At 36.4% G+C, this 26,328-nt stretch overlaps 1 protein-coding gene across 2 annotated transcripts in view; it reads left to right on the forward strand.

Annotated features, from left to right (window-relative positions):
- Positions 1-26,328, forward strand: part of GRID1 (glutamate ionotropic receptor delta type subunit 1) — a 602,942-nt gene that overhangs the window by 399,788 nt on the left and 176,826 nt on the right. For both annotated transcript variants that reach the window (XM_048944232.1, XM_048944231.1), the window contains exons 6-8: positions 3,638-3,811; positions 15,102-15,263; positions 17,009-17,128. In XM_048944232.1, the coding sequence (XP_048800189.1) occupies positions 3,638-3,811; positions 15,102-15,263; positions 17,009-17,128 (456 nt within the window). The remainder of the gene's footprint in view (positions 1-3,637; positions 3,812-15,101; positions 15,264-17,008; positions 17,129-26,328) is intronic.

A 26,328-nucleotide genomic window follows, 5' to 3' on the forward strand; every position in this document is an offset into this window, starting at 1 on the left:
CTTAAAGGATTAACCTGTGTGCGTTTCTGTTCATGTGAGATGCAGGGAAGCCAACATAATGTTAAGGTTTCATAAATCTGTCTATGGAAGATTTCAGAAATGTTTTAAAACCAGCTTATTGTGAAGATGTTTTCTAGATTTGCAATGTATGAACAAGTGTCCATTTGTAGATACATGTAGTGCATTGAGAGGAGTATTGATCGTATTACAGGGGCATATATCTAAAGCTTGTCTATGTGAGCATCCTTGTACTCTCACCATTCAGTTTTATTCTCCAGCTTTCTCTGGGATCTTCTCTGTGGTATCTCTTGATTCTTTAAATTATTAATGTCATTAAAATTTATAATGTTCTGTTATTACCTCTAGGAAAATAGAGATTGTAATGTGAAACATAATTGTCTCATTTTGCAATTTGTGTTATGATAGTTGGGCACAAATAGAGCAAATTTAAATATTCCCCTGAGCAATGTGGCTAGGTATTACAATCTAACTCAAGTTCTTAATGTGCAGATAAATAAATAGATACATGCATGCCACAAATTCTTGAAGAGTGATCTGTGTCATTAATGTGCCACAAGAACAGAAAACAGTGTTTGTAGGAATACTCCTTCAGTGCTGAGTTGGATGTTGAGAACTACTAATAGCCTGAGGTCTACTAATAGTCAGATTTACACTGATGTCTGCTTACCAAAATATTTAAGTGTTACCTGAATTATTTAGACTACCCACATTCTGTCCCTTAGTGGAGAAAAAATCCAGCACATGTGTACAAGAACATCCTTTATTTTTCAGAAAAATGCTCTCTTTCCATCCTAATTCAAGAAATTCAATACTTACAGGTTTGACTGCAACTTGCTATTTGAGGTGCTAGGCAATAGTTAGGCTCCTTTCCTTCCTTAAAGCATACCCCTGAAGCAAGCAAAAACCGCCATCTATATTAATATCAGTAACAGTCAGTAACATCAAGGGATCACGAAAGCCAGAAAGTGGGCACTTAGTATGGGATTTTGTAAGATCTTGCAAACCAATCAATAAAATCCATTTAGAATGCAGTGTCCACACATAGTATTGGAAGATAATCAGTGTGCTGTCTTGTGATGTGTAATGATCCATGATCAAGATTGGAAATTTGGAGCATAGTTGCTTATAAAGGTTTAGGACTGAATTAAATGGCTTGCTCAGTTGTCACAGAAAATTTGGGTCCCCAGTAGTTCAAGGGAAGCCAGTAGTCAGTTGCAGTCTGTTTGCATTTCAGCAAAGTTTTCAACAGTGTTTCTCACAATATCAACGTAGACAAAACATCCAGTGTGTAGCAAAGCAAAATCACAATGCAGGGAGTGAACAGTTGGCTGAAGGGTTGAGCTCAAAGGATTATTGTGAATGGGGTTACATCAAGCTGGTTTCCAGACTGTGATGGGATTCTGCAGGGCTTCATTTTAGAGGGCCAAATCTCTTTTCGTCAACATAATATTTTCGTCAACAGCTTGCATGAAGTACTCAAAGGTATACTAAGTAAATCTTAGTTTCTAGAGCGCTAGCTCTGAAATGTAGTCACGCACAGACCCTTTTTTTCTGCAACAACTTTTTTTTACTGTCCTTTTAAATTTCAAGAATGGAATCCTGTTTCTAAAATGAGCAGATCATTTGCTGGTATTAATGGTAATCAGATGTAGTGTTGTTGCCCTAGCATTACATATAGAACTAAGGCATTGAAGCCTCTAGCTGCTGCCAGCTGTCTACACAGGAAAAGGTAGCACTTTGAGAGTTAGATTTAGCCCAATTATGTTCTGAGTCTCTTAGAGTGACTAGGCTCTTTTGTTCAGGATTCACTTGATGTGCATAGCTGAGTGTGAACGATGTGAATTAATGTACCTAGGAGAACCATCCTGCTCTGAGTGAAGCATTTTGATGCAGGTTATGGTATGTCTTAAAAAATAAGAAACATTCATGACATGGGTAGAATGCAAAATACAGGTGGCATGAGTTGAATTATGGATGATTATCTTTTTTTCAAAAGGTATCTTCTGTTTCCAGTCATGCAGTCTGTGTTTCCCTACCACCTCTAGAGAGTTAAAGGTATTGCATAAAGCTGGTTCTCCCTCAGACCACAGTGGCAGAAGCTTAGACACAGTATGTGGCATTAACACCCTCAACACCAGAGAAAAGAAATCCAGGGCTGGTTTCTGGAGGGACTGTGTAGAGCTCAAGGCAATTCTGTGGTGATCTTCTACAGAGTTATGAAGTCTCAGAATCTTTTTACTTCTGTTAGTGTATATTTTCTGTATTTACTTCACACTGTTGTTAACACAATGAATTTTACCTTCTACGAAGTTAAAAATTTGCATTCCTTAAAAATGATGGGAAATCAGCAAAGAAGAACCGAGCCAAAGCTACAATACTAGTCAGCCATTACAAGTAATTACAATAACCCCATGGTCACTTCACTCTCAGCTTGACAGAAAAAAATGTCAAGAAAGCAAAATAATTTTTCTTGAACGTTCAAAATATAGCATCAGCTTCACTTCCCCTGATGGCACATTGCAAGATGTAAGCCTTGGTGTCAAAACAGGGCGAGTCCATTGATATGAATTGCTGGCTGCTCTCTACTCTGAGGTACTGTGTGAGCTTGGCCATGAGCTGGCCCAGCTGTGCAGGTTGCACAGCCAGCTGATGTTGGAGATTGGCTGATGGACGTGTGAGGCTGCTGGTGGCAGTGGTAGGGAGCTTGGCTGTAAAGCGTTCTCTGTGAAGGGTATGTCTGAAGGGAGGAATACAGACAGTGGTGCTGCAGCCTGTCATTCCTCGTGGGGAAGGAATCTCCATGGCAGCTGATAGCCATTGCAGGCTGCGCAACTGTTATGATTTCAGGATCAGCTAAACCCATAATTTTCGCATTATTTGTTTTAAGGGTAAGAAAAGAGGTTTTTGTTTGTTTAGGTACGGAATACTGAATAGAGCATATAGTTGAGTTGGCATCAGTTGCAACATAAGGGCAGTAGATGAAAAGACTCTGTCCCTTGTCATGAATTTTCTTTGTATCTTATCCCAAATTATTCTCTGTGCAGTACTTTATATTCTTAACTGTGTCCATCCCTTCCATGAAGCTTCCCAGCTTTCTGATTTTGTAATATCGATTACTTCAAAAGACTTGGTTGAGTCATTATTATAAGGATTAGTCTGAAGAAATAATTTAATGTTCTTCCGGGAAAAATGTTCTCACAACGTTGTTCTCAGAGGTGGGGGCTGTATTTCTTAAAGGTGGCTACATTTTGTATTTGTTGTTTTGTTTTGAGGCTGTAGTGAGGTTCTATTCTATCTGTATACATTTCTTGTTCCTTATCTTGAGATCTATTGATTCTATTTTTGTGCTTTTTCCTATGAGGAACTACTTCCACAGTATGATAATATTTCCAGAATAGATTGTGCTATGTTGAGCTGTTTTCTTTATTTCAGATAGCACATTTAAAAATGCTGTTATTAAACATAAAAAAAACTTTTTGTTCTAGACAAAACATGTGCATCTGTAACTTTTGATTCTTCCTTTGTTTGCTTAAAAACATTTTTTGAACAGTGATAGATATATATTAAAATGTCTGCACAAGTCTTTGTTTCTAAAATACTATGTCTCCATTCACAGGAAATCACTGATAATGAAATATTAGAGTTGGTGCATAGTGCCCTTGGGAGGATGACAGTTATCCGGCAGATTTTCCCCCTCTCAAAGGACAATAATCAGAGGTGCATGAGGAACAATCACCGAATATCATCACTGCTCTGTGATCCACAAGAAGGCTATCTTCAGATGCTGCAGGTCAGTAGCTACGTTCAGCAGAAAAGTCCATTTTAGGAATTCGATGTGAGATGGTTTTCTGTGACTGAATTACCTCAGAGGAAAAATAAAATGAATACAGATAAATCTGTGCATGTAGTTTTTGCTCAGTTATTCCTGATTTAATTCTTTATTTCTTTTTTGCAGAACAAAGTGTTTTAGATATAACGTTATGTCCATAAAGCGCTAGAAATCAGTTGTTCTAACCCAAAGATTTTGGGTATGCCATCCTTTTATGAATCTTTTTCTATGTGAAGAAAAAAAAACAAAACAAAACACCTGTGTCATCATAGTTTTCTGGCATTACTATTTTTTTTTTATTATATTTATTCCTCAGATATCTGATACAAAAGAATTAATCTTGAGCGTAACGGAACTCTGATATGTATTGGGCTGTGGAGCGCATCATATTTAGTTAAATGGACTGAGTGCAGTTGATGTATTCAATCTGTCCCATTCCAATAGTCTCAGAAGTCTCCAGCAGCTGGTAATTGTTAGAGCATATGAAATATGCACCACTGGTTTGAGTTCCAGATTTTGGTAACAGATTTCCTAGAGCATAATTGATTGAGTTGAAAGGGACCATTAAAGGTCATCCAGTCCAACTCCCCTGCAATAAACAGGGACATCTACAGCCAGATCAGATTTCTCAAAGTCCACCCTGACCTCGAGTGTCTCCAGTGATGGCACCTCTACCTCTCTGAGGAACTTTGTTCCAGTGCTTCGCTACCCCTATTGTATTAAAAAAAAAAAAATAAAATAAAAAATAAAAAAAAAAAATTCTTGTCTATGTCTTCCCTCTTTTAGTTTGAAACTGTTTTTCCTTGTCCTGTCACAACAGACCCTGCTAAAGGGTCTGCCCCCTTCTTTCTTCTAGCCCCCTCTTAGATATTGAAGGTCTCTCTGGAGCCTCTCTCTTCTCCAGGCTGAACAGCCCCAGCTCTTAGCCTCTCCTCATAGAGAGGTGTTCCATCCCTTGGATCATTTTTGTGGCCCTCGTTTGGATATGCTCACATTGCTCCTGTACTGAGGACTCCATATCTGAACTCAATACTTCAAGTGAGGTCTCACCAGCACAGAGGGGCAGGATCACCTCTCCCAACCTGCTGACGATGCTTCTTCTGGTGCAGCCCAGGATATGACTGGCTTTTTAGGCTGTGAGGGCACATTGCTGGCTCATGTTCAGCTTGTCATCCACCAGTGCTCCCAGGTCCTTTCTGGCTGGGCTGTGCTCAATACAGCTTTTCTTCCCACTTGTATTGATAATGGGGGTTACTGTGACCCCAGTGCAAGACCTTACACTTGGATTTATTCAACCTCATGAGATTCTCCTGAGCCCTTGTTCAAGCCCATTGAGGTCCCTCTGGATGGCAACCTCAGGCATGTCAATAGCACCACGCTATTGGTGTTACCCCCAAACTTGCTGAGGGTGCACTTAATCCCACTGTTGATTATTAAGGAGCATCAGTCTCAGTACAGACCCCTGAAGGATACTACAATGATTTTACTCTGGCATAGGCAAAATCTCCAGATTTATCCCAGATATCAGAATTTTTCTTGCAGTAATTTAAGCTTAAACAGCTTCAATTGGTATTTCCAGTCATAGTGAAATAATTTTGAAACACAGAACTGGGGCTTTCAGTGGCACTCTACATGTTTCTAGTTTACTTTAGACAATTTAAGAATCTCCTCTATAGTATAGTACAAGCTGCTGGACAAAAAGGAGAACTTTCGGTAGATTGAGCATATAAGCTTGGTGACACACTTTATTGCAAATGTAATTTTAACCTGGGATAGTATAAATATGCAGAGGTCAAGTCAACAAGCATAGGTATTGTGTGAGTGAGTCAATTTAGGGCTTGGTAAGGCTGTGGGGAAGGGGCTGCCTGCAGTCTGGGCTGCTGCAACCCGGTCAGGAAGGGTGTCCTTGCTAGTGGGTAACTCATTTTGGCTTAGAGCTTCAGTAGGGAAAACGTGAGGCTTGTGGGAAGCCAGGAAAAGTAGAAAAAGTCCCAGGATGAGAATTGTAAAGGGGGAAGCTTTTCAACGGAACAGGAAATGGAGATGTTTGTTTTACTTATTTGTGCTCTTCTAATGAGTCATAGCTGCAGAGACTGAAATCCACCGAGAGGTGTGTGGGCATTTTCTCCTCAAAAAGAGCCTCTGCCTGACTCAGATTCTGTTGCAATGGGTTTGATCCCAAAGTTTGGGAAATTCCAGCTGCATAAATTGTATCTCTGAGCACTGGTCTGCTCTTTCTGCACTGGGGAAAGTCTATGCCTGTCTTTTCATAGAAAGAAAAGACACTCTCATTGTTTGATAGCAATTTTGAGAAATGCTGTAAGGAGAGCAAAGGTCAGTCATCTCAGAGGATCAGAACTATTTCCATTATGCTGAAAAAAGTGATGTAGCCTGCACCAAAAATCACTTATTGGGGGACAGTCTTACCTTGCAGCAGGATTTTGAGTATTTCTGACTGAGCTAGCTTATGCATGATATAATTCAGAGAGTCATCCAAAGAGCTCTGGCAGACTTCTCTGAGGAAGTTATTTGCTAAACCAGTAATTGGTTTGCTGGCTTGAATAGCCTCACAGTCTATTACAGAAGTTCACTGACAAAAGACCCTTTAGGAATCTAAATACTCTTTCTACTATTTCACAAATGTGGGTTTAGAGAAGTAACGCATCTTCAGCATTCTTATTTCTTGTCTTTCAGAAATACTGTGCTACCTTAGAAACAGTCATTAAGAGAATGGAAAAGTAATGTTATTCTTTGCCCATTAGTTCTTAGAAACAAGAAAGAGGTGCAGCGGTGTATAGTTAGCTTTGTGGAACTTGATTCTATAATTTCCTTGTCCAGCCGTGCTGAAATGTAATATCATGGGCACTGAAGAGCACTGTATACTATTACCAGTTTGTCAGATAAACTGCCCTGAGTATGCCTTATGTTTTCTTTAGGTTTCTACTAATTGAATATAGGATGCTCTAAGCATGTGCAATTATGTCTGAAGCATTCTGTATCTGCATTTTGTTTAGACATTGTCTAAACATGTTATATAACATCTTGTTGGGAATAGAGCTTATATTCATTTCTCAGTATGATTGACATATTATTAATGGTTCTGTAATTCAGGTACTTTCAATCTATTTCCCTTTTCTTGCTTAAAAAATAGTTTTGACCTTTTGCTGTACAGAAGTACATCACTAAATTACCCGTGTTGCCAAAGGCAGCGGTAGCTCCTAGCTCTGTGTCAGACTGCGTGAATCCACCAGAGGCAGTGACTGCCTGCCAGCGCTGAGTCGTTGTGTTGCTTTGAAGTAGTTTGATTAACCACAGTTTGAAAATCCCTGGCTCGTTTTCCCTTGGGCAATTTCAAATTAATAATTCTTTGTTGTCAAGGTTACTTACCAGCTATTGTTAGTTAATTATTTATTTAACGACTTTGAAGGCGAATAAGCTAAATTCTGCCAGCCTCTAGCTGTAAGATGTTTAGGAGAGAATTTAGCATTTTTAACAACCTAGTAAAGAAAGAAACATTTACATCCAAGATTATTAACTTAGTTCTGGTTAAATTAATGAAAGTCTTTTTGGAACAAATTTGTTCACGGTGTCTTTTGTACCATATCCTGGAAAGTTGTTTTTCAGTGGGTTATCACGTTGGCATTTTGACAAAGGTTTTAAAGATCAGGCTGTTCTGCAAGCTTATCCAAAACCTCACCTATTCTGAAGGCTTTGTGGAAATACAGTCTTGCTCCATCAACCCACCTGTCACAGTTTTGCTCATGCCCTTATTTCTTGCACGTATTATCAATTGGGTTTCTTCTTCAGAAGTCTTCGTAAGGTTTTCATCTTGGTCATTCTATTTGAATTCAGAGGTCTATGTTAATCTTTGATTGATTCTTCATATGTGATTTCCCATCCCTCTTCTACTTTTTATAAATGGTAAGGACTCTTCAGTGCTTGCTGTTTTCCAGAGGCAATGAGTATCCTGTAATTTCAACCATCAGAACTGTCATTATTGCATCGACAGGAGAAAGTATACTGAAGCACTTTAGGATTTATAACAAATCCTGTTCATCTCAGATATGCCCTTTCCATATCTCTCTATGGCACTGGAATGATGTTTAGTAGGATTACCGCCAATGAAGTTTTTAGATTATTTCAAAGCTAGATTTTTGAAGATCGCTCTTTCTTCTACAAGGTTATTCATGGTGCGTTCGGTTATAAAATCAGATTTTTTTTCTTGTTATGTTTTTGAAGAAACATTTCAGAAATCTGGTTTCCATTCTGGTTACCTTCATCCCTTATTTGCTGTTTACTGTTCATAAGTTCAATTTATGTGAGAATCTGTCTATAGTAAAATATATTAATAGGCACAGGGTATCTGAAATTATTTAACCAAATATTTAACCAAATTGGACCAAATATATACAGTAGGATTTGAAAATCAAAAAGAAGAAAACTCCAGCAAACTGTGTCACAAAAATAACGAGGCTATTCCTAAAAGGATTAAATATGTTGCCTCTCTACTGAAGAACTATTCCTGGAGTGGTTTGACATATTTGAAGAGAAGATGCAGAGAAGTGTAGGAGGATATTCCTTGAAACATCTATACTCTTCTTTCCATGTCATTCTCCGAAGACTTGACCGTGAGATATCTTTGGAGGCATCTCTTAGCAGTTGCTCCTTCAGAGCTGCATTTTTAAGAACTGTTGTCTTTTCTAGAATTACTGCATTTTAACTACTGTACCTGGAGATATATTTTGTAAAAGCGTTTGCCTATATTAACTTAATTCTCCTATCCTGCAGTTTTATCCAGCTAAACAGCTTGACTCTCATTTGACACATCTGTTAAGTGCCACTGAAAGCAGCGAAAATTGAGCCCTATTAAAACATATACTTTCTGTCATCAAGAATTGATGAGCCACATTTTTATTTTCCTGTCGTTGCAAAACCTTTAATATGGCGTCTCTTTAGCACCTTAGTTTGGACTTTTGGCCAGATAATCAGTCATAGTTGAAATAATTTTCAGAGAACAGAATGAATGAAAAGTAGTCTTGAACAGTCTTCACTGCCCACTGCAGGCATAATCTCCCTCTCAAGCTCTGTAGCAGATCTAAAAAGGTGCATTTGAAGAAGGGAAAAAAAAAAGAAAAAAAGGAAAAAAAAGGTGCCCTCTGACCAAGTGCAGTTTTGTGAGAGTCTGGATTTTGAAACCAAAATATATTGTGAAGTCATTTTTTTCCTTTGCTTAGACTAGCTCTTTTGACCTCTGGAGTTCTCTATTTGCATAATTAAATGTTTCATTGAGTTGTTGTTCAGTGTTTTACCAGAGAGTGGATGACAATGGCAGGAAGCAAGTGTTAGAACCTCAGTTTTTCATTTTTATTGCCTCTAAAACATAATATGCAGCCATACTTGCTTATATGTGATAGAAAGTAGAATTATGATCTTATACTCTCTTTTGCAATTTACTGTTACCGTTTGTCCTCCAATGTGACTGTGTGCTCAGTTGTTTTTTTTTAATCAAACAACTTCTGCTAAACTTTCCTCAGACTGTGAGCGTTGGCTGTCCCAAATTCTTGAGATGTCAGCTGAAGGCACTGGCATTGCTCACTATACAAGTTTTGAGCTGTGCAGTGTAATCTAGGCCCTGTATAATTGTCAACGTTGTTAGAAAACATATTGAGTAGGAAAATACATATAATTATGATAAATGCTTGCAAAAACTAGCTGAAGGACAGAAAGCATGCAGAGAAGAGAAGCTGTAGGTAGGGAAATGAGTGGTGTGAGATGTGTAAACCAGTATGAAGGAAATAATAAAGGAGATAAAAATTGTTCATCAGTTTAAAGAAAAAGATTCTGATAGTGCAGACTTCCAAATACATCTTCAGAAGCCCCATTTTTGAAACACTTAAAATTAAACTGGACAAAACACTAAATGTACTTGTTAAATTCCTTACCTCTAGAGAGCTTACCTGAATATATTCTATGGTATGGTTTTCTGTTATGATTTTCTGAAGATTTTATTCAGGCTTTTGTTTGCCTCCATGATAATAAATAGCCCTTTGGAAATTTGAAGCTGATATTTGAGTCTTTAATGAAAATTTGTTTTCTGACTCTGATTTTCTCATGAGTGCCAGGCAGCAGGCTGTGATTTTATTCTCTATGAGCAGCAAAGCATACATTTAAAACATACGCACTCACATGAAGTCTCACAATGGGCTCTGAAAACTAATTTGAGAAAATTAAATGGGTCAAGTTGTTAGTCTCTCCCTCCTAACAGTACCCTTGTAAACATGCTGTTAGAGCATAAGTAAACCACTGATCTTCACTGCTCCTGGCAAGATGCATCCTGTCATTTGGGACATAAGTGCCTAACTCACAGGATGATTTTGGCAGCAGCAGGGTACAGATGCAGAGTTTGGGAATACCTTTTTGAAATAGTTCTATCTGAGTGTCTTCTTCCCAGCTGATCTTCTCAGTAGTCTTGTCTGTCTGGAATTCTGGCACAGCTGGCAGATCAGAAGTTGGGGTCAGTCTTTGTGGCTTGCTATCCTTCCCAGAAAAGCACTTGTCTATTATTAGTGCTTCTGAAGGAACTAAAAGCTATTTTCATATTCAACTTCAAAAGTAAATTCACTCTGGAAATTCTTATGGAATTCATATAGAAGTCTCTTGAAAATCACATTTAATAATGTAAATACGGAAAGATTTCCATTCTCTTGTTGAAAATTTGCTTTGCTCAACTAGTGCATGGCAGCATTTTTCTACATTGTGAAACAAAGGCTTCTAACAGGATCATAAAGGTTCTTTATCATAATCATAAGTTTTCTGAATATGTAGTGAAACAAATCTGAAGTTACTTGTGTACAGAGCAAGCTCTTTAATATATCGGTAAAACAGTCACCATCATTTTTACAGCAGATAGGTCAGAAATCATTTATTCAGCTCTTACAGCTCTCAGCAAGTGAAAGAGGAACTGAAAATTACAGCTTCTTCCTTCAAATAGGATGAAAATTAAACACTTTGTTCTTATCTAGGAAGTTTTGTTATTTGGAGGGGGGGTCTCTGCAGGCAGATACATGTCCTTCCCCTACTTCTTTAGATCTATAAGTAACGCTGCAGAGCTTGAAAACCCAAAGGAGTCAAGTCTGTTGCCTTATTGTTTCTTCTCTCTGACTTTGCTACCAATTCTGAATAGCTACTTAAAGACAAATTTTCAAATTTACTGTTCCCTCATGTCTTAAACAGCAGTGGTGGAAACAAGGTATAGTTAATCCCTTGGGTGTCTCACAAATTCCCTGTCACAAGTCATTTTTGTATGCAGAGTTTGATAGCTAGCTGAAAATTGAAGTGTGTGCACTTGCAGGAGCAAGTATTTACAGGCTTTGTCCAATTAATCCTTTTTAATTTTGTGGTATTACTGTTCTGGAGGTTACAACAAACATATGCAGTTGTAAACACCATCCAGTACATATGCAGAGATTTTGTAGAAGGCAGTTTTCTTCTGAAGTAGTTTTCTTCTAATCTGGAAGAGACCAAGAGAGAGAACTTTGTTGCCCTCTGCAGCTCTCTGAGCAGGGAAAAGACAGGAAGGCGCCAGGCTGTGCTGGTGGGAACAACATAAAGCTGAAGCAGGGGAGGCTCAGATTGAGCATTAGGAAATGTTTCTTTACTTTGAGGGTGATCAAACACTAGAACGGGCTACCTACAGAGGTAGTTGATATCCTAAGCCTGTTCATGTTCAAGAGATGACTGAACAATGCCTTCATTAATTTAACTTTTGATTAGCCCTGGAGCAGTCAAGCAGTTGGACTTGATGGTCTTTGAAGGTCCCTTCCAAATGAACTATTTTATTTTAGAAATACAGTGACTTATGGTGGCCTTAAAAGATATGCAAGTTATCAGTAGCTTGTTGTGAGCGAGGTTATTATGATTATTTTCTTTGATATGTGCTGAAGGCCTGTAGGACTGTTAAGGTATTAAACAGAATATCATAGAAAATAAAGGAAATTATTGTCATGCTGGATTTAATGTGACATCAGGCCAAAATTTGTGTCTTGCTTTCATTATCTCTTTTTCTTCCCAAAAATACCCACTAATGACTTAAAGCAGAAAGTGAACGTGACTTAGAGAAGAAGAGCATATTTGAGCGGTTTTAGAATTCTTATTTTTCTACTTTAGGGAGGATTCAGGAGAAAAGGAGATAAAAGTTCCTGGTCTAGAACAAACGATTTGTTTTGTTTTTCTTTTCCCTCTGATTTTAGTAGACTGGATATTGCTAGGAAAAAGAAAAGAAAACACCAACAAAAAACCCCATGCCTATAGTTTTCAAGGAAGCAACTGTTTAGCTGTGTTAGTATGAAACTATTCAGGCATCAGATTAGAACTAGAACCACAACTGCATTCTCCAGCATAAAGCTGGTTCCCATTTGGAGTTAAGCAAAGACATTTATTGTATATTACTGTGAATGTACAGGAGCTGGGTTTTCCTCTATAACAGTGAAGCATCAAAATGACCTTATTTTCTAGGGTACTGAGATAATTTTGGTAGTTCACTGCTGTTGGAGCTGGATACTCAGTGTATGAGTCTATAATTATTTTGTTGGTTAAACAGTACTTTATACTCACTGCTTTGGACAAAATCTGCAATGGAATAAAACTGAAGTGGCAAAATGGCAGTAGATTGGTGTGTACAGCAGGGTGTATGGAGTAGGCTTTCCATATCAAAAAAGTAACTTGCTCTGTCTCCTAAAATGATTGTCTGCCTTGCTACACGACTCCAGATGTGTGACAGAAGGAAGTAAATAGTGTGAAACTTCTCTTCTGCAGACTCTTTCTTTCTGCCACTTAATTTATATCCTTTTTTCTTCCAAAGAAAAATAATGAAACAATTGTGATACAAAATCCATTATGGAACAAGCTAGAACTTTTTGTTTAGGCTGGTAAACAGGTGACTGATTGTTTTTTTGCTGGGTTTTTTTTTTTTTTTTTTTTTTTTTTTGTACATCATGTAGTCTTTGAGTTGTATGCAAGGTTTATGTAGGCTAAGACAGTCAGTGTAATTACTCTCAAGCTTTCAGTGCATTATATGTGGAGAACTATGTCATAAGAAGGGAAGGAACGCATTGTGCCAAGTCACCTTATGTTACCCTAGAGTTTTCTACTACCAAACCAAGCAAACTGGATTTGGGAATGAGGTTGCATTTCTCCAGACGTGAAAAAGTGCCAAAGTAAGACAATACAAAGCATTTCTGCTCTGTGGCTGCTCCAGTACAACATGGCAATGAGGTCTCAGTTAAAAATGTAGATGTAAAAACAAACATAATGAGGAGTGGAGAGGATCTGTATCTTGTGGCATGTAAGAAATTTCATAATTTCATTTTTCTTTCGCAGTTTGTACATGTAAACTGTACTGCTTAGCAGTTCTTAAATTTTACTTTATTTTTTGTGGAGACTAGAAGAGGAAAAGTGTTGTTGAATAATAAGGATTTGCATGGTTGCTTTAATTGAAAGCTGTTTGGAAAATATCTGCTGAACAATGCAAATGCAGTTGAGCAGAAGATACTTAACAAAAACAAAACTTAGTTGCTGGGAATTTGGGAATCTTATTAACTCTTTAGGTTCATACTTTCCTTAAAAAGAGGAAGTGTGGAAAGTAGCTGCTTTGGAAACTCTTCTAAAAGGAAAAGCGTAAGAAGATAAAGTCAATTCTGGAAGGAAAAGAAGAGAAAGAAGATTACACTAAAAATGACAACACCAAATGGGAGACATCTCAGAGATAGTATTTATTAGGGTTTGAATTAAGATCCTTGCTTGTGTTTAGTCACTTAAATATGGGAGTTTCCTTAGTATTTAGTGTTTTGTTATCTTCCTATTTTAACTGAGTAATTTTTGTTTACATATGTTTTTACATATTTGTTTAGAAATTTACATATTTGTTTACATATATATTTTTGCATATTTTGATCAGATTAACATACACCAGAAAACTTTTCAAAATGACTAGGCTTTCAATTTATGTTGAACAACAGGTTATGGAATATGGAACATTTTATTTCTTGACCTTAAGATCTGAAGGTATTAGAAGTTTGTTGTAGACAGTGTTGCAACAGCATTATATGTTTAAGCTTTACAGATGAGTGACATTTCATAGGAATTATGTCATTGCATTAAATTCCACATGTAGCCTTTTACTGATCTCTAGGCACCACCTTCTGTGGTGGGTTACAGAAATCCGAGTGATAAGTAAGTCACCATGTCTAAAGCTCTCAGCTCAGTGAATGTTCTTTTAGTGTAATTAATAATTAAATAATGGATCTGGCACCTCATGCTAACTGCTCATTTGAGTTTAGTAAAGAGTAAATAAGACTCCTGAGTCTGTGCGTAGGTTTGAAGAGGAATTAAGATGAATGTAGAGAGTATCTAATTATTTTTTTTCAAATTACTTCTAGGTAACTGCCACTGCTAAAGTTTTACCACTAATTTTACCACTTGAAGTAGATACTTGCCACATGTCACCATTGATTTTGTATCAGAGGCTATGTCTTGGTTTGGAAAAAAACTTTGAAAAAGCAACATCTGAATGCCACTAGCGTGCAGTTCTTATTAGAGCCTTTGTCATCAATTACTGCTGTTATCTCTCATAAGGAGGACAAGAAGGCTGACATAAATATCTCCCAAGAAAGTAGAACAATGACCAGTCTCATTTTTATTTGGTGGAGAGAGATGATGAGACCAAAATAATATGGCCATTTCTTCTCCCTGTGTGCTGAGTAGATACATTATATTGTATTTTGCTCTGCTAGAAATTACCAAGATTACTCAAATGAACAAGACTAAGAGCTTAATTCTGTTCCATCTTTTTCTTCTTGCTGAAATGACTGACAGGGTAGCAGTCCTTGACTTTTACTGATAGACAGCTGTACTCTTTCTGTAGCTTGACTTTATATTTGGGGTACGATCTTTTTTATCTTCACTGCGGTACTGTAGGTAATGTGCCAGTAAGGCAATGCATCAGAATCCATTGGCCAGAAAAGGACTATTACTAAGCTGGAAGGAAGAAGGTGGGAGCAAACACTGGTGTTTGAATTTCCTTAGCTGATGAACATCTCAAATGTGCTTAGCTTTTGGTTTTTACATATCGTCTTTTTTTGTTGTTTGCTTCTGTTCTTTTTTTTTTTTTTTAAAATTTGTTTTCTTGTTTTTACAGTTTCTTTGGAAAGAAGCATAAATAAACAAAGAGGCTCATTGTTATTATTGTTTGCAGGTTTCCAACCTGTACCTGTATGACAGTGTGCTCATGCTAGCCAATGCTTTCCACAGAAAACTGGAGGACAGGAAATGGCACAGCATGGCAAGTCTGAATTGCATGAGGAAATCCACCAAGCCTTGGAATGGAGGACGATCCATGCTTGAGACTATTAAGAAGGTGAGAATAGACAAACCACAATTGTCTGCAAGATTGAGTTGTTTCAGTTCTCCTTAGCTTTTGAAGAGGCTTTTGACCTCTGTTTAACTTTTATTAGAAGTAAGTGATTTACAACTACAATGAATGATCTGCTGTTAATAAAGCAAATGATTTACTGCAAACAAATTACACACACTGCAGCATTACTCCAGTGATATGTGTTCTGTGTCTGTTGCTATCATAGCTACCTCTTCTGGAGGTCATGTGATTAGAAGTAGTCCAATAGATGTGTTCATTTGTTGTAATCCTTTTGTCAAGAAAGCTTAAGGAGCTCGAGGGGCCAATCAACAAGGTTTAAGTTTTAGGTTCCAATTACTGCTGCTCAACTAGCTGCATAAGTTAGTTGAGCATTGTTAAATATCTTTTTTGTGGTGTAGCCCAGAGCTAATGCAGTGTGATTTAGTTGTTTAAACTGTCCTGCAGTATGTTGAATTAATCAAATATGAACAGTACTGTGATTTTACAGATCCACGATAACCTCTTATACAAAAGATATTTGATCACAAATACTAGTTGAAAAAGTACTCATACTTTAACAATGTTAGCATGTATTTGTAAAAGCAACCTGTTTATATAAAGCAGTGGTTGCTCTGAAAGTAACGCCTCCTGCTTGTTTCCATAGAAATTACAACAGATACAAAGTGCAATAACACTATTTGATAGAGCAAATTCTCAGCTATAAAATGGTCTTTCTCAACATAGTCACCATCATTAGCTATGCATTTTTTTGCTAGTGAGGAACAAAAGCCTGCATACCATGCTTGAAGAAATCTGCACCAGCAGAGGTGACCTGCTGTTGCCACTGCTAGAATGTACCACCACCCACTACATCTCTCTGTTCACATCCACTGCTTGGTCTCCTTAAAATTCAGCAAGTATCAATGAGTGTCAATGGGCGTGATTTTTTCCACATGGAAGAGTTCATTTTCACCTCTTTGCTTCATATGCACTTCCATGTCATCCGCTGTTCTTCCAGACTGCTCCTCTGCTGCCATCTGTCGCATGCCAACAAAATGTAATGGAAGTTTGGCGGGAAAGTTCAGCCTCCTCTGCCATGCCACCTACAGGCACCTGTGACATCATGGGCCCACATAATAAAATAGCTGGCATTACTTTCAAAGTAGCCCATGTATATTGACAAAATGTTTTTGCTCTAGTGCTGTGTAATGCTCTGTCATTCTTAAGAAATGTGATATTTTATTACTAAATTAACTTGGAATTTAGTTTCATCTCAATTTGCATTTGCTGGAAATGCAAAACAAATTTAGTCATACTTTTACAGGGAGGTTTTAAAAGTTCTTCAAATTTCATCTTTTCTTTACACCTCTCCTGTAAGCACAGCAAGTATTACATTTTCTTCTGGACTTGGAGTTCATACCTTTGAATTCAACTCCAGCACTCAACTGACTGCTTTCAGTTACACTGAAAGGACAGTTGTCTCGTGTTCCACCACAGTCCTGTTTTCTAGGGTCTATTTCTGTGAAGATAAAGATCTGATGACTTCCTAATACAATTTACAGTGGATATGTTAGTGTTGGAACCATTTCCTCAAAAACGTATTTGAACTGTTGAAGAACGTGTAATCACTACATTTAAGTTTGCTGTAAACATTTTCAGAATGGATTTCTCTTTATCTTTAATAAAAAATGAGTGTTTGTAAAGGCAAATTTGTTCTATTGTAAAATTTTTGAAAATTGTCTCCTTAGGGCCATATAACTGGGCTTACTGGTGTTATGGAGTTCAGAGAAGATGGCGCCAACCCCTATGTTCAATTTGAAATACTGGGCACTAGCTACAGTGAAACATTTGGCAAAGATGTCCGGAGGGTAAAGATAAGCTTTTCTCTTTTGTTTTCCTCTAAATAATATAAATTCTGTTATACAGGATAAATTATTTTCTGAGACTGAGTTACCACTATACCACAGAAGAAATTTACCATAAAAGAAATATTTTCAAATTTCTCACATGCTTAAGTGTTGAAAGTTAACTTTATTCTAGTAGGGAAGAGTCCTGCAAGTTGTTTTCACATATATAGTGATGATACAGTACCATAACAGCACTATGAACATAATAGTTAAGACTACAATTCATATATTTTATTTTTAATTAATATACCATTGGTATAACTGACACTTATTTTACTAAGGAAGCTAACTGTAATTATAAATTATCGAAACATAGAAAGGTGTAAGGTATAACTGCCTTAAGAATATGAGATAAGTAAAGTAGAAACTTCTAGAGAAGATAATTTGAGAAACAGCTGATGTTGTACAAAGTAAAGGATAAGCTATTGGTGGTAGCTAATGGAACAAGGACCAACTAGGATTAGATGATAGAATGGTTCATATGGTCACTAACATAAAATGTCTTGGACTGAAAAGGCTACCAAGAACTTGTTTATGCAGAGGGAAAAAAAATAATTAAAACTCTGAATTGAACAGTTAGGTTTTGATTGGAACACAATCTATAAACTGTCCCTTTACTGGTCACCTGGTTTAAAGGCTTGTACTACATATTGTCAATCATCCCTGTGTTGAGCAGACTTGAAAAGGGCAAATTCCATACAGAATTAATGTTTATGATTATTTTCTTCATTTGACCGTTCATCTATGTGTTTTATTTTGATGCATCTGAATTATACCAGCCTAAATGAAAAAAAAAAAGTAAAGAACTTGTGTTTACATTATCGTCTTAAATAGCTCAACCTGAGATTCAGAGTCTACTTTGGCATGATTATTCTGGACATGCAGCCAAAAGCTGCATATCTGTTGGGATTTCCAAAGAAGGAAAAATAAAAACATTTGAACTGCATAAAGCAAATATAATTGAAAACCATCCGTTGCCAGAAAATGTCTCAGAAGACTTCAAATTGGCTATGTACCCTCCTGTATTGTCATGACCAGAAAAGGCTATTCTTCAGTCCACTGTACTTAATTTCTAGAAGTTTTTTACTGCAGATGGGTCTGAGTCCTAGCTGAATGATGAAAAATTAAGATTGTTTTGGAAATAGTGTTGCTGTTTTAATAAACCAGAATTGGCATAGGAGGCCTAGGAAGAAATTCAGCTTTATAAGCAGTACATACATGAGTTTATGGATGAGTACATAAAATTAGAATCCAATTGTGTTTGAGATTATTTGGGAGTATTCTGCTGTGTTTCTCTAACTGCCACTATGGAAAAATGAGTCTCCTGTCAGTGCCGTGTTATCCTCAGCAGACATCTCATGTTCGGGGCATGGGTCAACTTGTTCAGTTCCATTTTGATATACACTTCCCAAATGACTTTGTATAAATCACATAATCATTTTGAAAATGAAATCAAAACACAGCAAAATTGGCATGATTGTCATGCAGAATGTTTGAGGCCTCAAATGAAAACTGGGATGTGTTAGTACACATTATTACTTTTTTCTAAATGTGCGTTTCATGAACATATAGAAGGTCCAACTTCAATATGTGGAGCACAGTGACCATGATGGGGTGTAATCCAGATGTGTGGAGTAATATAGCAGTAAAAAGAGACCTCAAGGCAAAGAAATGGTTAAAAAAAAAAAAAAAAGACTAAGTTGGAAGATAACTAAAATGACTGATCAGTAATACTGATCACTTTGATACCTAATTTGCTAATTAGATGATTAATATAGAAAAGCTTTACTCTTTGGATGTCAAATGCAGAACATATTCTCAGAAATGAAAGGGAGTATAATCCTAAATGGGTAGAAAAGAGAGAGAGCAAGAAAGGGGCAGAGACTGAGAGCAAAAATTCGGCAATATGCAAGAACACATGTCCAGCAGTATATAGAACTTCGAGTGGAAGATATTTGTCAGAGCAAAACTGCCATGGAACTAGTAGTATTCAATTATTTTGACAGCCTGACTTTTTATTATTGCAGCAAAAATACGTTATATCTCAGAAGTATTTTTAAAAGCTTCAAAAGTCGCTCTTTATATTATTTGAGTGAGAGATCAATTCTGATTTATTGTCAGTTGTTTCCATATCAGCCTTTCTGTGGATTTAGCTGTGGAGGGACACTTCTTCATGAAAATACAGATTCTTTTCTGCATGGTTTTCCTTATCTCTACATGGAAATTTTCTGTACCTGTTCATTCCTGCCTTTATCCTAAAAAAGCCTTTATACTTAGGATCTGTGACAGTGTGGAGCAAAGGCGTACTCAGTGTTGAGGCTTAGAATGAATCCAGTCAAAAGCTAAGGTACCATAAGACTCAACATTCGTTAGAGAGTCTCTCAGTAGTCATTTCCTTTAGAAGAGTCCTAGGAGCATGTTGATGAGGGTAACCCAAATCCCGTGGGAATTTAAAGGACTTTTTTGCAAAGGCAGGTTGATTGTCAGCAGTTTCCCTGAGATCTCTTCTTTTTGCAACCGTGATTGTTCTTCATTCCTCACAGGTGTGATTGAATTATGAGTGCAAGTAAATATATGTATTTCCTGTCTCAGTATATATTTTCCTTTCTTCCAGAGCTGTAGCATTGTATTTCTGTGGCAAAGGCTGATCGTGACTTCCATTTACTTTTTGTGTATTCTCTTTTAGATTGTTTAGGCAGACCTTAATGGTAGGAAAGCTTCAGAAAAAGCTCTAGTATCTTTGGTTTCAATACAAAAGAATGGGAGCAATCCCTTAAATCTACCACCTTGCTTTTCAGAAGGTTGGGGTGATTGCCTTCTATTCACTGTGTGCGTATGGAGTTTGAGAAAGCATGGCATATTCATGCTTAGAAAAAGAGAGCAGCATGTGTTGACCAGTCAGGACATATGAAGGTTGGAGATTAAGATTGTCAAAGAAACTGAAAAGATTTAAGTACCTACTACTTGATGATTGTTGTATGATTTATGTTCCTAGTCTATGTAAACACCTGCAAAGTAGCAACCCAAGCATTTGTATACTAAAAAAAAAGCCTAAAAATCTAGGAGATACAGAGACTGTAAAAAGTATAAAACATAATGGAATAACGCAATCAAGTGAAAAGATTAATTATGGAATTTTAATATGCCACACTAATATTTTAAATTCAATGATACTGGAGTGAAAGAATCAGTTAATGGAAAACAAGCATAACTTGGAGGAGAGGAATAAAAGAAAAAAGTGGTGTAAACTGTTCAGGTGAAGCCTGTGGAGCAGTTGCATTAGCCTGTTAAGTTCAAAGCCCTTTGAGATTTTAATTGGCAGCTGATAGACACTTTATTTTCATTTCACTTCTCATGTCTGCTCCCCATGTTAGACTGTATGCATCAAGTCCAGCATCAGCCCTTATTCCTATAATTGCTGGAATACTCACCGTCACACACTCTTCCTCTGAATGTAGAGTTTATCAACGTTTCTCTCTCTTCTCTCATTTGAATTTTTATTTTTTTGCCCTTTATTCATTCATTTATTTTTACCTACATTCAATCGTCTATGTTTGAAAAGATCCTTAGTGCCACAGGGGACATGGATGGATAAAGTTTATTTACATTTTTATATCTTTTATCTTAAGCTTCCTTTGGTTCATTTCCAGCACAGGCAGTGGCTGAAGTTAGTCATTAAGTTGTTTTGCTTCATTGACTCACTGTTCCCAGCTGTAGCATGGAGTTGAGGGTACTTAGTGCTTTGTGGAATGTTTTAACTCTGATAGAAAAGGATTATAATGAAGATATTTAACCGCTAACATCAAGAAATTGAATGAATCATATTATTAAAATTGTATATTCCTAAGCATAGGGAGAACATCCTTTCAGAGCTGGTTTGTAATTGTCAGTGGTAAACTTTGCTATCACAGTACAAGAGATGTGAAGTGGGAAAAGAGGTCACGACTATGTTAATTTCCTTTCTGCTCATCATCTGTATTATTAAGTGTTATTAATGAGAACCTTTCTGTAACTTTCTGAACATCTGTGCAGGTTCATAATTCCTATATTTCTGCTCTTAGATGAATTTTCCACAATATAATAGCTTAATTATCCATCTGTGAGAGAAAAAATAAGGGAGTCAAGGCTTCAGGGTGGTATTCATAGCAGCTTACTAACTCCCAGTGATCTCTTGAGATATAAACTTCCTTGTCTAATTTGTCCACATATACAGAGAATGTAATAACCCATAGCTGCCCTTGTAGGCTTATTCAGATAATACTTATAAGGAGCTTTGAGATTGTGTTCATCTTCATCCCTGGCAGGAAGAGCCTACGTAAGTGAGAAATCGTGTTCTTGTTCAGGATATTTTATGACAGGGATCATATAAATATATCAATATAAATATATATATATGTTTAGAGCAGACTGCAGTTCTTCCCCAAGCTGGCTGGAATGATGGCAGAATTAATGGTTTACACACACACTCTATTTCACAGGAAAAATTCTGTTCAGAACAATAACATTTACCATTGGTTATTTATGTCAGTTGACATGTTTTCATTCTTTTTAAAATAGATTTTCTTGAAAGACCATCTGCTTCTGAAACAGTCATATGTGTTTCGTACAGTACCTCTGAGGAAGATTGGAGAAGTTACTCATTTGTGATATATTCTGAAGTTGCTGAAACTCCATTTTTGCAGTCTGATAAAATGCTCTAATTGTTACGTTTAGATGAGATCTATCATGATGAGAAACCCTATGCTTCTTGCTCACTGCAAAAAAGAACAGCATTTTTAGGAATCGGCAATATTAAGTGCTTTCATCTGTAAGAATGTTGCCAAGTTGCATCATGTCAGTAAAAAGTTACATACTGAAGAGAATTTTATCTTAGGTGCTTACAACTGTAATTGAATCAGTTTTACTCATATTGAAAAATGCCTAACTAAATTTCCTTACTTTAGACTTAAAACAGATGCTTGTCCACTGCGGAGCACTTTGTAAACATGCACTTGAGTATACTAATTCAATTTGGTATGTGTTGGCAAAGTGTCTTACAGCTGAGAAATAGGACTGGAGCCTTGGCTACTTGTGATCTCTAAAGACCCTTTGTTGGCAAAGGAAAGGGGTAAAAGTCTTATTATGGGTAGAATGCAATTCTTGCATGTTTACATTTGGTTTAATTTCTTCTTTCTGCTTGAGTGGATTACGTATTATGATAGAATAATTTGGAAAAAAGATTATTAAGGTTTTTCCTATAAATATATTGTGTCAAACCAAAGATAAATATAGAATATTTTCTTCAAAATAAGAAACCTCCTTCGTTCTCAGTTGTACTTTTCTTTTCAAGATGAATGTGAGAAGAAAAGGTGAATGTATTTCTTGCAAATTCCATAGGTTGAATTATTCATGGAGAAAAATACAGCTGAACGTAGAGGAGTACAATAGAAGAAATATGAAGAACCTGAGTGTTTCTATTCTAAAATGAAGTAGAGTCCCTGTTTGCCCAAGTTCTGTAAATGAGTTCTTTGTTTTGGCAATTGAAATATTTTATGTTCTGTATGCTTTCATTGTAAAACTATAGCTGAATTATTCTACTCAATAACTGGGGAAAAAAAAAAAAGAAAGGTAAGTGAGTTTGGAAATGCTTTTTGTTGCAAATATGTGACACATTTAAAAAACATTTCTTTATTTCATTTTATTTATGTTTGGGAAAATATTGCCTGCGGGACCCATGCTTTGTGTAAACTGTGACTTGTATTTGCAAACACAAAATACACTGGAAATATTTGCAAATAGACCACTGTCAACCCTCAGTAAAAGGGATGTGTTGCAGATTTGTTTGGAATTCCTTTAAGCATAAGATCTTGCTGGTAATCTCCATTGGAACATTGTTTGACTGTTTATATGACATTTTCACAGCATGAATCTTGAGGCTAGATTACAAAAAGCAGCCACATCTTAGTTGTGAGGAAGAGACAGGATACCCACAGTGATGACAGTGCTGAATCTTCTATACCCCATAAGCATGACTGCCTGTATTTAACATATCCTAATGAATCTTGAGTTGAACATTCTCTCTTCTTTTTTTCACATGCACAAACATTGCACAAAAGTTAGGCATTAAGAGGATTAAAATCAACCTTGTACAAAATAATTACATCTCTAATTATGGAGTTTTCATCAAAGCTCCTGTAATTTAGTTGTGGATCTTAGGAGAGTATTCAGAGGGAGATGAAGAGAAAACCCCTTTCAATAGATGAGTTCACATAGAATTTTGTTCTCATGTGTGCCTTGTGCAGTTATTTCCACATGGAAGCAGGTCAGAGTTTGGTGAGACATGAAGAAAGAAAATAGGAAATAATGGAAAACAACTTCACAAATTCTAAAGTGGGAAATTACTTGCTATTCCTTCTTGCACTGCATCAGTGTGGAACTAAGACAACAACCACGTGCGCCAGAAATAAATGACAGTCTGACTGTCTTTATTTCCCACTCTAAGAAATATATTTATCTAATCATTAAGTTTAAAAATCACACCAGTATGAGAAGAATTTGCTGTAAGGTGTCAGATCTGCTTTTTAGCATAGTATCTCAGCAAAATCTCTGAGAGATACTGTCAGCACCAGAGTATGTGCTCAATTATTTTAACTAACAAATCAAATTGATGTCATTTTGGCTTTCATGAACATATAAACTAGACCTTGTAGCTCTTCATTTTTAGCCTGATTTCAGTGTCAGGGACAGTTGCAAGAACTGCATGTTGATGGCAACCATACAACAGTTTCCTTTTGGTAGTGTTTGAAGTGTGTTTAGTTCTACTAATCATTACTGTTGCTTCATATTATTTGGTAAGCTGCAACTACAGCTGGATGGAGGAATCTACTATTTCAGCAGTAATTATCAAATTCTATGAAGTCTCCATCCATAAATTGTTATGATATATTCAGTATGTCTAAAGGTGGACAATTGATTGTAAGCAGTTGAGCTATTTGGTTGTGGCACAAAATCAGATTTGATAAGAAAAGTGATATTTTCAAGCCTTTTTGTTTAGCTCTATTAAAATAAACAACAGAAACAGAAGTTTAAACATTTTCTCTTTTATCTTTGCTTCTGACAATTTGTATTGAAGTATATTACTGAATGCTAGTAAATACTTGCTGCTCACATTATCAAAAGCCAAGTTTAATGGCAGAATTTCATATTGGTCAGCTGAGATGTGGGGCATGAAGAATTTGTAGGTCACATTGTGCCACAAACTATCCGACTTGATTTAGCTCAGTTCCTTAGTTTCATTATATTAAAAATAATAATAACAACCTTAATTCCTCAATTTTTAATTCAAATTAATTCCTCAATAGTCTTTTGAAAAGATATGTGCAAAAGGGCATTGGAATTCTGATTGAACCTCTTTGTACAAATTGGCTAATTCACTTGAATAACAATATTTGGCAGAGATTGTCTGTCAGTGTTTCAGTTCCTGGCACAAATACCTCTAAATGCAGGACTTTCTGTTTTCAAATGACTATTGAAATGCTCAGTCTAGCAGATATTTAAAAAAAAAAAAGCACAATCTGTATGCAGTGTGAACTTCTGTCAAAGAAAGAATTCTGAAATACGCCTGCTCTAGAACTACATTACCCCTTGAATGTATGAATAATGAATAAACGAATACTTGGGTAAAATAAGCAAGCACAATAAAACTTGTTTTCTATTCTGAGACTTTTTTTTACTGGAATGGTGACATTATCAAATGTTGATAGTAATTCTCAGAATGGAAGATTCTTTCTGAGCATGATGCCTGTGTATCAGCCTATGAGATTATGGTCAGATTATTGTATGTCTGCATTTTTAATACATTAAGTGACTGATGTACAGAAGTATTTATAGAACTCCTCTGCCATATGATCATGAACAGGAAACATTTTAATGTTAAATGTTTACACCACAATATATTTAAGTAATGTGTACATATATTTTAGTTGATTGCCAGCATGAAAGAAAATATATGAGCAGAGGACAGTAATAATAAAAATATTGACAGTATTTTAAAAAGTCAGTTCTGTGTTATTGCAGGCTAAAATAGAATCACAGAATCATAGAATGGCCTGGGTTGAAATGTATTGAATACCAAACTCACCAAAATCTACTGTTGATGGAGATTATTGGGAACAATTTCTAGAGATGGAATCTCACAGGGGGATCACTCTGTGTGACCTAGGAAGTCACTCTCTATTTTAACTGAAAAATGTTGTTGTCAGTATGGAAAAATTGGATAAAGGTGATTTTCTTAGATGGCTGGATTCCAGGTCAAGTTGAGCATAAAAGATTGTTAACAAGTGAAATGATGTCTGGATCTGAAATGATGTATCATAATGAGAGTCACAAAAAAGGGCTGCACTTTGTTGGCAGAGATCTCACAAACACAACTGTTATTTCATGAAGGCAGGGCTGACTCAGAAAGCTGTTAGTACAGCATAGACCAAACAGAAATGTCGTATAGATCTAAAGCCTGGTATCTGCACAGGCCAAATCACCTTTACAGTCAAAATTGTCTTAGGAATAGTTGCAAAAAACTGACTGCATGCTGAAAGCACATCAAGTTTTTATAAATAGTGTATTACAAAGAATAAAGCATGCACAATACCAGTACAGTATTCCATCTATGAATTTAAGATGCCACAAAGAACAGAGTGATGCAGCTCTCTTTCCATATTCATTATTAATTTTTTGTATTGTGCTTAGAGATCTCTAGTTGAAGTATGCTGTCTATTATCATTTAATTCTTCTTCAAAAGAATGAAGTAAATCTGTTTGAAACAGCACTTCTTTAATGTATTCAAACAGCTCTAGCCTATAAGCATCTACTTCAATGACGACAATATCTTTTATTTGAAAGACAAGCTGTGAAGTTCTGTGTGTTTAATGGTGAGATTTGAAGAACCCTCAGGTATTGGGCTACATTATAAAGCAGATATATTGGGAAAGACTCCACAGTCTGTTATAGTGGAGGAGTTGAAGAAATATGCTATACTGTTCATTACCAAGCCAAGTAGGTAGCCAGATACAGGCTTGTTTGTTTTTGTTTCAAGAAAAGAAAGTGAATAATAGTAGTTGCTTCTGACATAAGTTATTTGCTTAAAATTGAGTTGCCAAGATCAGCTTCCCTGAATATAGCAACAA

This window comes from Lagopus muta, chromosome 5 (assembly GCF_023343835.1).
Source record: "Lagopus muta isolate bLagMut1 chromosome 5, bLagMut1 primary, whole genome shotgun sequence".
Classification (NCBI taxonomy): domain Eukaryota; kingdom Metazoa; phylum Chordata; class Aves; order Galliformes; family Phasianidae; genus Lagopus; species Lagopus muta.